Source organism: Ursus americanus, chromosome X (assembly GCF_024610735.1).
Source record: "Ursus americanus isolate L20-20 chromosome X, mUrsAme1.1.p, whole genome shotgun sequence".
Classification (NCBI taxonomy): domain Eukaryota; kingdom Metazoa; phylum Chordata; class Mammalia; order Carnivora; family Ursidae; genus Ursus; species Ursus americanus.
The window spans coordinates 91,240,356-91,256,676 of record NC_142164.1 but is presented as its reverse complement, the minus strand read 5'-3'; the positions used below and the strand labels follow the sequence as shown (position 1 = coordinate 91,256,676).

General features: G+C 43.8%; 1 protein-coding gene across 1 annotated transcript in view; it reads left to right on the top strand.

Moving 5' to 3' along the window:
* Positions 1-1,105: 1,105 nt before the first annotated feature.
* LANCL3 (LanC like family member 3) overlaps positions 1,106-16,321 on the top strand; it is a 98,064-nt gene continuing 82,848 nt past the window's right edge. Inside the window, exon 1 of the mRNA XM_045790468.2 lies at positions 1,106-2,063. Within this exon, the coding sequence (XP_045646424.1) occupies positions 1,491-2,063 (573 nt within the window). The 5' untranslated portion in view covers positions 1,106-1,490. The remainder of the gene's footprint in view (positions 2,064-16,321) is intronic.

Sequence of the window (16,321 nt, the reverse complement as noted above, 5' to 3'; positions counted from 1 at the left end):
GCCTCCAAACAAAACTGGCCTTTCACGTAAGTGCAGCAGTTGCTCTCCCCACAAAGTGTCAGAAACTTTTCCACGACTCACTTATTCTTTTGTGTCTTGCACAGTCCCTATCAAAATGCAAATACCCCTGGAAGAGGTGACCTCTTTGGCCTTCACTTGTCAACACTCTGGGAATGGAAGAATTATTTTAAAACAGCTGAGCAAAAGAAAGGCAGCTTGTTTTTATAATTGTTCATTTTTTTTTTGTCTTTCCCAGTGGACTGCATGCTCCAAGAGGTCTAGGACCGTGTCTACTTTGTTTATTCATCTATTTCCAGAGTCCAGGACACATAGGAGACCCTCAATAACGCCTGCGGAAGAAAAGCAGAAGGGAAGAAACAGGAGGAGGAAGGATTGGAGGAAAGAGGTAATTAAGGACCCGCTGAAAAGGGTAAAAATGCCGAATTAAAATTCTCAGGCAGAATTTGCTCGTATATTAACCAGTTAATGACGTCAACATATTTACTAGACTCTTACTGTGCATGCATGGGAGGGAGGGGCCTCTAGAGTAGGAGAAAGACAGAACCTCTACCCTCTTACCTTAACCTGGTGTGGTTCTTTCAATTTTTACTTCTGCATACTCCAAGAAAAGCAACACGACAACCAAGGCCAAGAAAGTTTCCCTGCGGGGCTTTCCACCAATTCCATGCTTGAAATGTGATGTGTACTCAAAGCCCTCAGCCTTTGGGATTGAAACATTCAGATTGAGAATTCCAAACTGACCAAGATGAGAAAACAAGTTTCAGGAGGGCTCTCCGTTTTTTCCTAAATTTTTCCCCCTTGTTCAGTGGCTTCTCAACCTTTAATGTGCATGTGAATCACCTGGGGATCTTGCTAAATATGCTGGTTTTGATTCGATAGGTTTGGGGCGAAGTCTGAGCTGCTGCGTTAACACGCTCCCAGGTGATGCTGATCTGCTGACTCGAGGACCACACTTTAAGCGTACTAGGGACTCGAAGTCTTCACCTTCAGTGCCAGGTGTGTGTGTGTGCCCAGCCTCCGCTTTCCGGATCGGTGTCCCGCACGTCCCCGGCCTTCCGCCGGGAAAGGAGGAGCCGGGGGCGGAGCGGGAGGAGTGGCGCGGGCCCCGCGTGGGTCCTGCCAGAGATCACCTCGGCCCCTTGGAGAGGCGGTGGAGCTGCGGCGGCGCAGGAGGGGGCGGGTTCGGCGAGGGCGCAGCCTCTCGGAGGGGGGTGTACGACGCGCATCCCCCGCGCCCGCCTGGGCCACTCGGGAGCTTCGCGGCAGCCCGGTGCCCCACTTGGCAATCCGCTCCGTGCTTCTTCCTCGCGCCCGCCTCCTCTTGTCACCTACTGTCTCAGCCTCCCAGCTCCATCCCCGCCGCATCAACCGCCAGCCGAGTGCCTCCGAGAGCGAGAGGTGGTGCGCGGGTCTTCAGGGCGCGCCCTCAAGCGGACCCCGGCCCGGCATTGGGGGGCACGGGCAGCAGCATGGACACCAAGCGCTGCTTCGCCAACCGCTTCGATGACTACCAGGGCAGTCTGCTGGCGGGCCAGTGCGAGGAGGCGGTGGCGCCCTTGGTCACCGCCACCATCGAGCGCATCCTTCAGGAGCTGCCCCCGCTCGGGGGTGGCGCTGAGGCCCGGGGGGCGGCGGCCGCGGCTAGCAGCTGCCAGGGCGGGCTGTACGGCGGCGTGGCCGGGGTGGCCTACATGCTCTACCACGTCTCGCAGAGCCCGCTCTTTGCCGGGTCCCGGGAGCGCTACCTGCGCTCTGCCAAACGCCTCATAGACGCGTGCGCCCGCGCTGAGGAGTGGGGCGAGCCGGACGCCGACACCCGCGCTGCCTTCCTGCTCGGGGGAGCGGGCGTGTACGCCGTGGCCACGCTCGTGTACCACGCCCTGGGCCGGTCCGACTACGTGCAGCCGCTCGGCAAGTTCCGGGCTCTGTGCGCCGTCTGCGCGCCGGTCTCCTTCCTGGAGTGCGGCTCCGACGAGCTGTTCGTGGGCCGCGCGGGCTACCTGTGCGCTGCGCTCGTGCTCAAGCAGAAACTCGCCCAGGAGGTAAGAGGCAGCCCCGGCCGCGGGGGGGCGCTCGCCGCCTGCCCGGCCCGTCCCCGGACTCCCGCCTGCGGGAGCAGCGCCCCCGGCTCTTCTCCTTCTCTTTGTTACTCTGCTTGGCGTTGTGGTTTCCTCAGTCTCCAGAGGTTTATCTCCTGTTTTTGTCCGTCTTCCCTCTTCTCTTTTTCAGTCGCTCATTTGTTGGGATTCCGTGTCTTTGCGCTTTGTTCTTGTTTTACGCCGAACGTGCATCTCTCCAGATGCCTCTTTGCCCAACAGCTTCCTGGAGGACCTTTCAAGTGAGGGGGGGAAAAACTCTCCGAAAATGAAAGGGATTTCCCTTCCTTTGACCCTCTTGTCAAAAAGCTGAAGCACCCTCGAATGTTAAGAGTGCTAGCAAACAAAGTACTGGAAGTTTTGGGGGCTGGTTAGGCTGTCATTGTTTCCACCGCTAACATGGAGATAAATGGCTTTGGCGACTGCCGCCCCCCCCCCCCCCGCCTCGGTCTGTAACCCAGAATTACTGCCCAGCTGCGGGTCTGATGTGCTGACTGTGGTTGCTTACCATTCAGTTCATCTCAGGGCTCTTTGAAAATGCGTGTCTGATGGGGTGTCCTCTTGTAAATGCATAAATGGAGACAAGCTTACCCCATTGTAATCGAATGTACATTTTTCATTCTTAAACGCGTAGTTAGGATTGTCAAGACAACAGCGTACTTAACAAGGCAGGTTTTCTTAATGAATAGCTTTCCAATGGCTCCTTGAAGTGAATTGGGTTTCACAGCTACATATGGGTTTGGGTTGTTGTTTTCTAGATTCACTTTGAATACCGCATGTGACTTTTAGAAGAGAATGTGCCAGTTCCTGTAGAGTAGGGGAAAAAAAAATCCTCCAAAGGATCATAGTAACTAGAACTGAAAGAGAGGCATTTTCATTCATAACCCAGTGGAGCCAAATATTGTTCTAGGGAGGAAGTGACACATTCAACATGACTTTATTTGGGTGAAAGAGGCGTTTGAAGAAAAATTAAAGGTACACAGTATTTTTAAAGTGTAATTAACTTAGATAACTTCTAAGATACCAGACGCAGACTTGATTTTTTTTTATTTATAGCAGGTGAGGTTGATCCAAGTGAGAAAAAAATAAAGACTATGCACTGTGCTAGCAGGGTAGCAAAGATCTGTGTGACAAAGTTGTCTGGAAATAGTTCACTCTGCTTCTGAGTCACTGTTATCTTCTAGCAGTTCCCCAAGGGCCCTTCCAGTTGTATAAAACCTTTTCGAAGGCCACAGGGCTATTTACATATCATTTGCATTACATTTGCATCTGCTGCTCAGACCTTGCAGTCTGGTGGTACACAATTTTTAAATTGGGGGTTTGTTTGTTTTTGTTTTTGCTGCTTTCCCTTTTTGTGTCTTGGGGCCTTCTCTCCAGAATGGAGTGGCAAAGAGTGGGAGACCCATCAGGTCATACAGGTGGAAATAGATCTCAAGGACTCGCCCCAAAACTGGTGGCCCAGGGCCAGTCTGCAGCGCTGATCCAAAAAGACATTTATTAAGACCTTTCTGCTGCCTTCCTGCCAAACCAAATCTGTCTTTTTATACGAATCAATTTGAGGTGCTTTGGCCCCTACTCCCAGGAGACAGAGCAAGCTCTGAGGGTTAACTACCCCCCCAACCACCACCAAAACCAGCTCTTAACCTGAGCAAAAAGCTAGTCTCAGTGCCAGCCTCAGCTGCAGTAATCTTGAGAAATTCAGGCTTGAGAAGTGCAGGGCAGGGGCTAAGCACGCCTGGCTGGCAGCCCTTATGAGGGGAAAATACATCTGCGCCATCCCCACTCCCGAATCCTAGCCAGCATATGGCTTTGCCCTCGGTAGATGATCCATAAACATTGATTAAATTGAGTTGCCAACTTCTGTCATTTCTCTATAAATAATCTGTTATTATGTCCTGGGTTTCTTTCCTTCCAATGTCATTTATATACACTTTCCTCTGGCATTTCCCTCAGTTATCACCCTAGTCTAGATCCTCCCCACACTACTTGGCACAGCTTTGGCACCTAATAAATAACTGAATGAATGAATCCCCATTTACTGGGATTAGTGCAAAATACTCAGCTGGATTCTCTCAAGCCATTACACTCACCTTTTAGAAACCAATCTTAAAAGCACTTCATTATGCCTTTTCCCCACTCAGCATCCTGCAGTGGCTCCCTATTACTTTTTCTCCAATGACTTCTCATCTTTCTCAGAGCTCTGATCCTTAAAATGGCTGACAAAGTCCCACATGATTTGGCCCCCCTGCATACCTATTCCACTTTTGCTCACTTTGCTTCAACCACACTGGCCTTCTTGCTGTTTCAGGCATTTATTGTCTCGGAGTATTTGTACTCGCTGTTCCCTTTGCTTGGAATACTCTTCCCCTAGCTATTTTTATAGCTAGCTCTTCGACCTTGTATAGGTCGCTACCTCATCAGTGAAGCCTTCCCTGTTCACCCTCTATGAAACTGCATCCTTGTCCCCTGACTTGATGTCCTTTACGTGTTTCATTTTACTTGTTTATGTCTTTTCCAGTTAGAAGGTAAGCTCCATATGTGTAGAGAGTTTTATTTTATTGCTATATTCCCGTCATTAAGATGGTACCTGGGACATATTCAGGTTCTCACCTTTTCTTTTGGGATTATTGCAAATATTGTTTATGGCTTGCTTTGCCACTCATTTTGAATGGTGACCTCTTGATCAATATTTTCCTTTATGGTGGTGCTTTTGATGTCCTACTGGTAGGAATATGTCCTCTTGGTATTAAACCTTTCCTACCACCAAGGTCTCAGTAAATATGTGTTGCCTGAATAAGTGAATACCCATTTCTTGGAAATTTTGCCTCAGATCAAGCTTAACCTTTAGACTGATGCTTGTTAAATTTGCATGTTCATGGGAATCACCTGCAGATCTTGTCAATGGAATACTCAGCAGGCCTGGCATTGGGCCTGAGATTCTGCATTTCTAACAAGTTCCCAGGTGAGGCTGCTGGTCCAGGGACCACGCTTTGAAGGAGGAAGGCAATGCAGTGCTGCATAGGTTTTGGCATACCAGTCATGTCTATTGAGATATGCTAGGAGACACCATTCTCTGAAGCTTGATATATTTTTTTATAAGGTTGTAGTTGAGAATACTGATTACTCTATCCTATCATGCTTTCATTATAAGGACCCACAAGGGGAATTTCTCTCAGTACGTAGAGTACAGAAATAGTTGTGCTCTTCCTGGAAATTGATTGAATTTTTTAATCTTCAGAATATGTCACATAACTGACATGTTTCTCACTTGATGCAGGCTGCTAGAAAGCCTATGGCTAGAATTGCCCACATAAGCTGGTGTAAAGTGCCTTAAGTACTTCCATATACTAACGTTTAATTTGGGGTTTAAAATTTTTCTTCCTCAGTCTACCCTTTTTTGACTTCCTTCTATCCGATTTTATTGTTTGTATTGATAAGATTCAGAGATGAGAAAAACCGTGTGTCGATGGATGTAGAGAGAGAGCGACAGGAAGAGTCACTCTAACCAGGTAATATATTTTTGTTCAATTTGGCTCTCCTGGAAATACTCAAGGGAAGTAGCTTTGACGGTTAAGCAGATATCCTTGAGCAATGGGGCACTGAAGTCCTATGAAATCACACCATAAGAACTTATATTGGGTCCATTCTGCTTTCCAGATTGGTGAAAATGTAGCCGGGAAAAGAAAGTTAGAAAGAAACGATGGAGGGATAAAGGGGAGGCCTAGGGACCACAATTAAAATAATAACTTTGCCACTGGGTGACCTTGGACAAGTAATTTAACATCTCTGAGCCTCAATTTCCTCACTTGTAAAATGGATGAATGATAGCTTCCTTTTCACTTCTGTCATTTATTCCTTAATTCCATGAATGTCAGGTTTTTGCATGTGCCAGGCGCCTTGCTAGATGCCAGGAGTTAGTGGTGAACAAAAATCAATGTAATTATGTTGTGGCAAGTGCTCTGAAGGAAGTAAACAGGAAATACCTGGGGGCAGGACAGGAGAGGGGAGGGGTGCTGCTTGGCAGACCGTAGCCAGGAAGACTTCTCGGTGGAGTTGATGGCCTGGCTCATCACTGAAACCCACGCACAAGAGCAGGCATTCCAGGCAGAGGAGACAACAAGGATGAAGCCCCCCAGGTGGGAATCTGCTTGGAGATTTCAAAGAAATGGAAGGCTGCCAGCATAATGGGAGCAGAGTGAGCTAGGACTAGAGGGATGGGAGAGCCCTCCCCCCACCCCACGAGGAAGGAGCCGGGAGCCGGCTCAAACCCGATTCTGCAGGGCCAGGTCAGTCCGGAGTTGGGACTTGTTTCAGGTTTAAATGGTCATGTCTTCGTATTACTTACCTTTAAAAAAGATCACCCTAGTTTTCTGCATGGACAGTGGATTGAGCAGTCACAAGGGAGGCTAGTTTCAGGGTGTCTAAACCCCTTTTGTGCCAAGGACTCCTTTGTAAATCTGGCGAGGCCATCAGTACCTCTTTGAATAGCATTTTTAGGTGCATAAAATCAAACACTTAGGATTACAAAGGAAGCCAGTTTATCAACATTCAGTTACCAAAACGTTTAAAAAATTGTAATGCAGTAGCATTTGTGTTTATTAACACATTAAATAACAAGATTTTGCAGCAAGCCTAAGGATTATGATACCTTTGAAAGAGTGATGAGGGTCAATGATATTTCAAGCTCTCTTCAACAACTGCGGTGTGATATGAATATAGCTGTGATTTCTATAGGTGGCAAAGTCACAAGTACTTGGGTGGTTTGTGGTGTGCATTTGTAATGAAAGGAGATGCTAAGTTGTTTAAATGAGATTTGAGGAAATACAGATGTGATTTTACTTCCCCAGCCAAAGGGGGCTGGTCTGGAGGTTGCTGTGGTGACTCACTTTAGATAAAGTGCCTAGTATAGTGCTTGGCACAGAATAGCTGCTTAATGGAATCAGTGTTGTTCCCTTTTGGGTCTACTAACTGAAAATCAAAAGTGATTCTGAACATCATATAGAAAATCATCCCGAATACAAGGAATCTATCTTCCTGCCATAATTATAATTTTATATATATATATATATATATATATATATATATATATATATATATACACACACACACACACACACATACATGTAATTATCTATGACTAGATTGTTAATTGGGTCCTTGGCTCATTCCTAAGGCAGGTGGTTTGCAGCTGTGTAAGCGGGGATGCTTTTAGCTGCAAATAATAGAATGTCCAGTAAAAAATGATCTGAATAATGGGAACATTTATAACCTCACTTTCTAAGGGGTGTAGAGCTAAGCCATTACAGATTGGTCTGGCAGCTCGAGAAAGTCATCAGAACCCAAGCCCTTTCCAACCTTCCTCTCTGCAGTTCTCAGTGTAAGAGTGTCCCACTCTCCAGGGTTGCAAGATAGTTACTGTCATTCCAAGCATTGTGTTCCCATTCAACTGAAGTAGAAAGGAAGGGTCTGAGGCTTTTTTCTTGCAATTAAAAAAAAAATCGTATAAAACATTTTATACTTGAAGAATTTCCCTTCTGCCTCATTGTCTAGCACTTAGTCACTGGCCACTTCTGGTTTCAGGGGAGGCTGGGAAAACTAATGTCCTTCATTTTTAATCTGGATCATTGAATGATGGTTCTGACAAGAAAGAGAAGAAGGAAGCAGCTGTTGAGTGGATACCAAATGTCTGCCTCCTGACGCCCCTTGGCAAGGTCTGTCTTATGACCTCCCACTTCCTTGGCCATTGTGAATAATGTCATGAACATGGGGATGCATACATCTCTTTGAGATCCTGTTTTCATTTCCTTTGGATAAATACCCAGAAGTGGAATTGCTGGGTCATAGGGTAGTTCTATTTTTAGTTTTTTGAGGACCCTCCAGACTATCAATTTACATTCTCACCAACAATGCACAAGGGTTTCCTTTTCTCCACATCCTCACCAACACTTGTTATTTGTGTTTCTGATGATAGCCCTTCTAACAGGAGTGAGGTGAGATCCCGTAGTGGTTTTGATCTGCATTTCCCTGGTGGTTAATGATATTGAGCACGTACCCGTTGCATATACCCGTTGGCCATGGGTATGTCTTCTTTGGAAAAATGTCTGTACAGTTCCTCTGCCCATCTTTAAATCAAGTTGTTTTGCTATTGAGTTGTATGGAGTTGTTTATATATTTTGGATATTAACCTCTTATTCAAAATACAGTTTGCAGATATTTTCTTCTATTCCATAGGTTGCCTTTTCATTTTGTTTATGGTTTCCTTTGCTGTGCGGAAGCTTTTTCATTTGGTAAGTCCTATTTACTGATTTCTGCTTTTGGGGCTTGTGCTTTTGGTGTCCTATCCAGAAAATCATTGCTAAGACCAATGTCAAGGAGCATTTTCTTTGTTTTCTTCATGTTTCACAGTTTCAGGTCTTACGTTTAAGTCTTTAATCCATTTTGAGTTAATTTTTGTGAGTGGTGCAAGATAGGAGTTCAGTTTCATTTTTCTGCCTGTGGTTATTCAGTTTTTTCAGCACCATTTATTGAAGAAACTATCTTTTCCCCATTGAGTAGTCTTGGCTCCCATGTCAGATATTAGTTGACCATATATGTGTGGATTTATTTCTGGGCTCCTGATTTGCTTTCATTGGTCTATATGTCTATTTTTATGCCAGTACCATACTGTTTTTATTAATATAGCTTTCTAATATAGTTCAAAATCAAGAAGGGTGATGCCTCGAACTGTGGCGTTCTTCCCTAGGATTTCTTTGGCTAGTCAGGGTCTTTTGTGGTTTCATGTCTTTTAGAATTTTTTCTAGTACTATGTTGACTAGGCGTGGTGAGTGTGAGCACCCTTGTGTCTTGTTCCTGATCTTAGAGGAAAGTGTTCAACCTTTTATCATTGAGTATGATGTTAGCTGTGGGCTTCTCTTATATGGCCTTGATCATGTTGAGGTATGTTCTTTCCATACCCAATTTGCTGAGAGTTTTTATCATAATTGGGTGTTGAATTTTGTCAAATGCTTTTTCTGCATGTCTTGAAATTATCATATGATTTTTTGATCTTTCCTTCTATTTATGTGCTGTATCACATTTATTAGTGTATGTTGAACCCTTCTTGCATCATGGGGATGAATCCCATCTGGTCATGTTGTATGATCCTTTAATGTGTTTTGAATTTGGTTTGCTAGTATTTTGTTGCAAATGTTTGCATCTTTATTCATTAGGGGTATTGGCCTGTAGTGCCTTTATCTGGCTTTGGTGTCAGGGTAATGCTGGCCTCATAAAATGAGTTGGAAGTGTCCCCTCCTTTTCAGTTTTTTGGAAGAATTTGGGAAGGATTGACATTCTTTTTTAATTGCTTGGTAGACTTCTTCAGCACCAGTTTGTCCTGGTCTGGTTTTCATGGGAGGTTTTTGATTACTGATTCATCTCCTTACTCCTTATTGGTCTGTTTAGATTTTCTACTTCATTTTAAAGATTTTATTTATTTATTTGACAAAGCACAAGTAGGGGGAGCAGCAGGCAGAGGGAGAGGGGGAACCAGACTCCCCGCTGAGCAGGGAGCCCGCTGCGGGGCTCTATCCCAGGACCCTGGGATCATGACCTGAGCCACGCAGACACCCCAATTTTCTATTTCTTCATGATTCAGTCTTGGTAGATTGTGTGTTTCTATGAATTCATCCATTTCTTCTCGATTGTCCGATTTGTTGGTGTATAGTTGTTCACAGTAGTCTCTTTGCATTTGGGTGGTGTCACTTACAGTGTCTCTTCTGATTTTCAGTCTTCTCTGTTTTCTTAGTCTAGCTATAGGTTTGTCAGCTTTGTTCATCTTTTCAAAGAACCAGTTCTTAGTTGATCTTTTCTGTTGTATTCCTGGTCTGTATTTTGTTTCTGCTGTAATGTTTTTTACTTCCTTCCTTCTGCTAACTTGGGGCTTAATTTTTTTTCCTTTTTCTAGTTCCTGGAGGTATAATGTTAGGTTGTTTGAGATCTTTTTCCCCCCTGTTTTTTCTTAAAAATTATTACTGTCTTCATACTCACAAGGTAAAGCCAAACAGTAAGAAGATACAGAAAGATACATAACAAAATGTCTTCGTCAAACATATCATTGTTAATGATTTATCTTTTTTAGAAATATTCTATGTAAACTACATATATCTTTATTCATCTACAGAAATCATATATATTCTATAGTTTTCTTGCACATGACTGCATAGAGAGAGGTCTCTTTCTTTGTACTGGTTTGATTTAATGGCTGTAGCACAATTTAACCATTATTGATGTATATTAAATTGATTCAAGTTTTTTTTCTTTTTTTGCTGCCAAAACCAATGCTGTAAAGAATACACTTATACATATAACATGCATATATACAATATTTACATGTCATATGTACAGACATACATGTCTTTTTATATATATATTTATGTGTCTTTGCCTTCTGTTGCAAGTACATATATATGTAGGATAAATTATTTGTTTTTTAAGCTTTTATTTATTTGCCAGAGAGCACTCGAGCGCAAGCAGGGGGAGTGGCATGCAGAGGGAGAAGCAGGCTTCCCGCTGAGCAAGGAGCCCAATGTGGGACTCTGGGATCATGACCTGAGCCGAAGGCAGACGCTTAACCAACTGGGACACCCAGGCGCCCCTAGATAAATTTTTTAAAACACAGCTGCTCATTCAAAGTTTACAGATAGTTTTTATTTGATAGAGATTACCAAAACTGCTTTCCAGAAAGATTTCATCAATTTCCTTTTCCTCCTTGAGTGTTGGGGAGTATTGGCGTTTCTACATTATTTTCAGTGCTGGGTTTATCAGACTTTTTAGTAGATGACAAACTGATACGTAGAAAATGAGGATGGAGGTTTCTAGTGTAGAAAATGAGTCCCGCTATTGTTCCCCTCAGCACTCACCAAACAGAATGCATAGGATTTGAGTGGTCTCTGTAAGCAGCCGTGTGCTATGCACTGCGTATGAAAACCCCTCAAGTCTGGCTTGAAATGACAGCAGGTTGCGGAATGTGGGTTTTTGTAGGCTGAGTCCAGTTCCTAGTTGCCTGATTATCAACCCACAAGCAAGTGGGGCACATCTATGGGCTTACAGCTTAGATCCTCTGTTACTCTTGAGCCAGAACCCTGTGATTGCTAAAAGGATGTAAGGACTAACAGTGATCTATCACTTACCGTGCGCACTGTTGATAAGCACTTTACATATTCTATGTCATTTAATACTACCAGCAGCCTGATGACTTCAGCACCATTTGCTGTCCCCATCACACCCAGTGAGGGACCTGAGGCGCAGCGAAGTTGGGGAACTTGCTCCGGGTTACACAGCTAGTCAGTGGCAGAAATGGGGTTCCGCCCCCTGCAGGCTGGTTGTCAAATCTGTGCTTTCACTTAGTGCTCCTCACACGTCAGTGTGCACACAGATCTCCTGGGGATCTTGTTAAAAATCAAGTTTTGATTCAGCAGGTCTAGGGTAAGGCCCCAGTTCCCACAGCCCTAGCAAGGTCCCAGGTGATGTTGCTGCTGTTGCTGCTGGTTCACTGAGCGGACTTGAGTATCAAAAGCTCTAACTGACTATTTTTCTTCCAATTCTGTGGGATTGCCTATCAACAGATTTGATGGATTCCCCCAAAACTTCATGATTTTCAGTGTTCTTTGTGTGGAAAATGCTTTCTTCCATAAATGCCAGAGTATTAGCTCTTCAGTTTGTAGTTAATGCTGAAGGAAAGATTCACTGCCTGGCACATCTCCTTGCAGGTTTAAGAACTCTGTTACCAATCTGAATGAATGCATGGATTCTTTTTTTTTTTCCCCTGATAAATATAATTTTGCACTATATATATAAGGTTTTTAAGAATTTCTTTAAAGGCCCAAATAGACCAAGTTACAACAGTTTTAAATTAGTTCATAATAATAGAAGAGACACTTTATTACATTTCCAGATCAGATAGGAAACATGATCTTGATGCTCATATAATGACTCCCATTTTAGAATCGTTAATTAAATTTACCTGTGTGACATAAAGTAGTGCTGCCCCCATTCTTAAATGGAAAATGCTTAGACTTTTTCCTTTTTATTTTTTGTGATACAATGATTTAACAAACATACTCAGTAATGCAGGTTTCCTTAGAATTTATTTATACCTTTTCATCTATTAAATACGTTCCACTAAAACCTAAGCTTATTGTTTGCATTGTAATTATTTGGTGAGAACATGGTTTGTAATTTTCTTATTACTGAATAAATTGGGGGGAAATGTGTGTAGTAAAATTCTTTTAAATGGATTGAATTGTTGTGCCAATAACTTAACCTCCCAGTGTTCTATAAGAGGTTGTTTTAATGGAATTTCACTCTATTTATTGACCTCTGAATGTGAAAATGATAGATTGTATTAATTTTTTATTAACTTGGCTGTTTCGTTTTTGCCGGTTAATTTAATGAGTGATGTTTGTCATGTGACTGGCCCCTACAAACACACAGATTTCCTCCGTGTGGCAGGGACGTCCTTTAATATCCCCACCTGGTGATGGTCTCCTGGTAAACTGGCCGACAATCCATGGTACGGTCAAGTAAGTGTTTTTCTTCATGATTGACTTTCACTGATTGATCTCTGACCTATCCTCATTAATTAAGTACAATGCCTTGGATGTTTGGTTTGTCCCAAAGAAAAACATGTCGTTTTCATGCATTATTTATATATTAGCACTACTTATCTTTGCCTAATTATTTTCTTTATGGATTGAGTTACTAGGGAAACCCACCAAGTTAATAGACTCATTACTCTTGTGATGCTAGCCACTTGGACAAATTAAATTTTCAAGAAGTCATTTGATCCATCTTTTCGCAAGCTGAACAAGGAAGTATTTTGTTTAAGATCAGGTTTCCTTTTCTGAATAGCTTTACCCATTCAACAACCCAGACAAACGAATGACTTTGACACGTTGAAGTGTGAGTGTTGCTACCTGGCCCATAAAGAAGCTGTTTCTCAGATGAGAGGCAGTCTTACAGACGTGATGGGTGAGAACATCATCTAAATTAGAGGTGGCAAAACAAATGTTGGTCATAGCACTATGTGCAGTTAGCTGTCACTGTGCCCATCTGCTGGCTCCATTGCTTTGCATGGAATGGATTTCCCGTGCTCAGTGGTGTGTTGAAATCTGGTGTCCATGGCAACCAAAACATCACCAATCTCAAAGCACACACTGTGGGGACTGGCTGAATCTCCACTTATACAATGACTTTAGGAGGGAGCCACGTTCCTAACAGACTTTACAAGCTATCTCAGGCTGAAGAGATCTAGTGCTCAACCAGAAAGGAAGTATTATCCTCCTGCACATTTCAATACCATAATCTTACTATTTGAAATGTTCTTTCCTTGTGAGGCAAAGAGAATTGCATGTGCATCACAAATTGCAACTGTTGAAATAGGTTGGACTCTGAATGAAGGCATTAAAACATTGTGTTTAAGAGCAGAACTTCCTGGGGCGCCTGGGTGGCACAGTCGTTAAGCGTCTGCCTTCGGCTCAGGGCGTGATCCCAGCGTTCTGGGATCGAGCCCCACATCAGGCTCCTCCACTAGGAGCCTGCTTCTTCCTCTCCCACTCCCCCTGCTTGTGTTCCCTCTCTCGCTGGCTGTCTCTCTCTGTCAAATAAATAAATAAATAAAATCTTTAAAAAAAATAAGAGCAGAACTTCAGAGTCCGGTAGCTTTGGGATCAGATCCTGGCTCCACCACGATCGTCAGTTGACCTCACCCAAGTTTCTTATTATCTTTGAGGCTGAATTTTTTCATGTGCGAAATGCAGTGCGAGCAGCACTCACCTTGTAGGCGTGTTGAGAAGATCCACTGAGAATGGGCATGTGATGTGCTTAGCAGAGGGTCTGTTAGGCACAGAGTGAGCCATTCTTAGTATTTTAAGTATGATTATCGTCAATGTGAAGCAAAACTCTGTTGGCTGAATAATATAGGTACGCTTCTTGGACATTCGGCCAGTCTGTCTGATGTTCGCTGTAGTGGCGTTCAGAGCTGCTCTGCCCCTGATCTCAGCAGCAGAGCTTTGAGATCTTCACACAGAGGCCATTAAGGCCTGGAGGGAACCAGCCTCTGCTCTGCCACACAGGAGATGAAGCCGAGCCGCTCAGAGAGAATGTGTGTCAAAGTAAACTGAGTGGCCGGTCATCACCCCCGAAACACGGACCTAGGCGTGCTGCCCCCTGCACTTTGCTTTCTCTGCGAAAAGGGCTGTTCTTTTCTCTTTTGAAGATTTCAGACCCTTTGCGGTCTTATTCTAGGAATTGGCTTTTCCTGCGTCTCTGACTTGTGCTCCACAGAGTAAATCACCTAGTTGGCTTTCAGCGACTGGAAATTGCTATGCAAGTGATGGTGGAAAGCTTCTTGGTCTGTTGCCCCAGAATCCGAGATTGAGGAAACACTCTCCTGTTCTTAAGTTCTCGTCTCTGCCTCTAAAGATCATTTGCTTGCATGGCGCTAATTCAGAATTTGAGCCGAATTCCAATAGTTGTATCTCTGGTGAAGTGACAACATCAAATGAGTTCTCCTCAGCAAATGTTCCGGATCATGTATATTTGCTAGCTTGTTTCAGAAAAAGATTAATACAATTAAGGATTCTTTCAAGTGTTTCTTAAGCTTCTGGGCCCAGAAATTAAGTTTTCTTGCATTAATGCACTTTTCTATTTGCGTTTCAAGACTATGTGGTGTAGGCTCACTGTCAATTCTATAAACTTAAATCAACATTTTGCTCTTTAGTCCCTAGCTCCTGTTTATATTCATTTATATCATGATCTTAATATTTACATTGCTCTAATAATAAAAGTATAATTATGACCTCCTCCTATCTGGAATCATTGAGTGGCTATGTATATTCATTAGTTCTGCTTACAGTCTTCAATATCCCACTAACTGGCTGTAGGTCTTGACCTTCATCTTTGTGGGGTCTGTTCTATTTGTCTCTGATCTGTGGTGTTAGGTCAGTATTTCTCACATGTGAGCATGCATTAGAATCCCTTAGAGGGCTTGTGATAACACAGATGGCTGGGCTCCATCGCCAGAGTTTCTGATTCTGTAGGTCTGGAGCGGGGCCTGAGACTTTGCACTATTAACAACTTCCAGATGCTGCTGCTCATTTGGAGGCGACATTTTTAGAGCCACTGCCTTAGACTATTCCCCTAACCTTGAGCAAGCATCTCAGAAATGGTGGGAACTAGGTGAAGGCACAGGGTGACAGTACCACAAACTTGTTATCACCACCAGAAAATAACTAAAAGGACTGGACTTCCTGTATGACAGGCACTGTGATAAGCATATTATATGATCAATTATATGACCCAGAGGTTCAGTAACTTGCCTGTCATCACACAGCTGGTACAGTTGTTTAAGCCCCGTTTGTCTGACTATAGAACTGCTTCACCTCTAGGGCTTTAAGTCAGGTCAGACTTTTGCATGTTTTTCTACTAAAGTTTACACTGCTAAGAGGAGAGCGAATTGTACCCAAGACATTTGGAAGAATAGATGCTATGAAGCTGAAGGTGTCGCTGAAGTGTGATTTAGAATTGAATAAAAATGGCAGTACAGGAAGGTGGTCTACAATTGTCACAAATTTCCCGAAGCCTGGGCTTCCTGGAACACTAGAAATGTTCAGGAATGGGAGGTTCTCAAAACCCATGGTAATGTGGGGGCTTGAATCAGGTCTGAAAACAGAAGAACTAGTTGCAAGGTTGATAGAGTGATTAGACCTCTAGATCCGTTCCCAAACCCAAGCAACTGGATGATGGTCTTAGGCTGGTTCTCCAAAAGCCGACTCTGGGCTGTAGATTGATGTGGAAGTGCTACATTAAGAAAGTGCTTCTAAGGGGCGCCTGGGCGGCTCAGTCTGTTAAGGGACTGCCTTCGGCTCAGGTCATATCTCTGGGTCCTGGGATCGAGTCCCACATCGGACTCCTTGCTTAGCAGGGAGTCTGCTTCTCTCTCTCTCTCTGCCCCTCCCCCCTGCTCGTTCTCTCTCTCTCTCTCTCTCTCTCTCTCTCGTCTCTCTGTCTTTCAAATAAGTAAATATTTTTTTAAAAAGTGCTTCTAGAAGAAACCAGTATGGGAGGAGTGGGGGCAAGAACAAAGGGCAGGAAGCCAAGCAAAGGTGTGATTTAGGCTGAGTCCCAGCTCTGTCTCGTCCTGTAGAAGAGCTCTGGAGTGTAAGTTA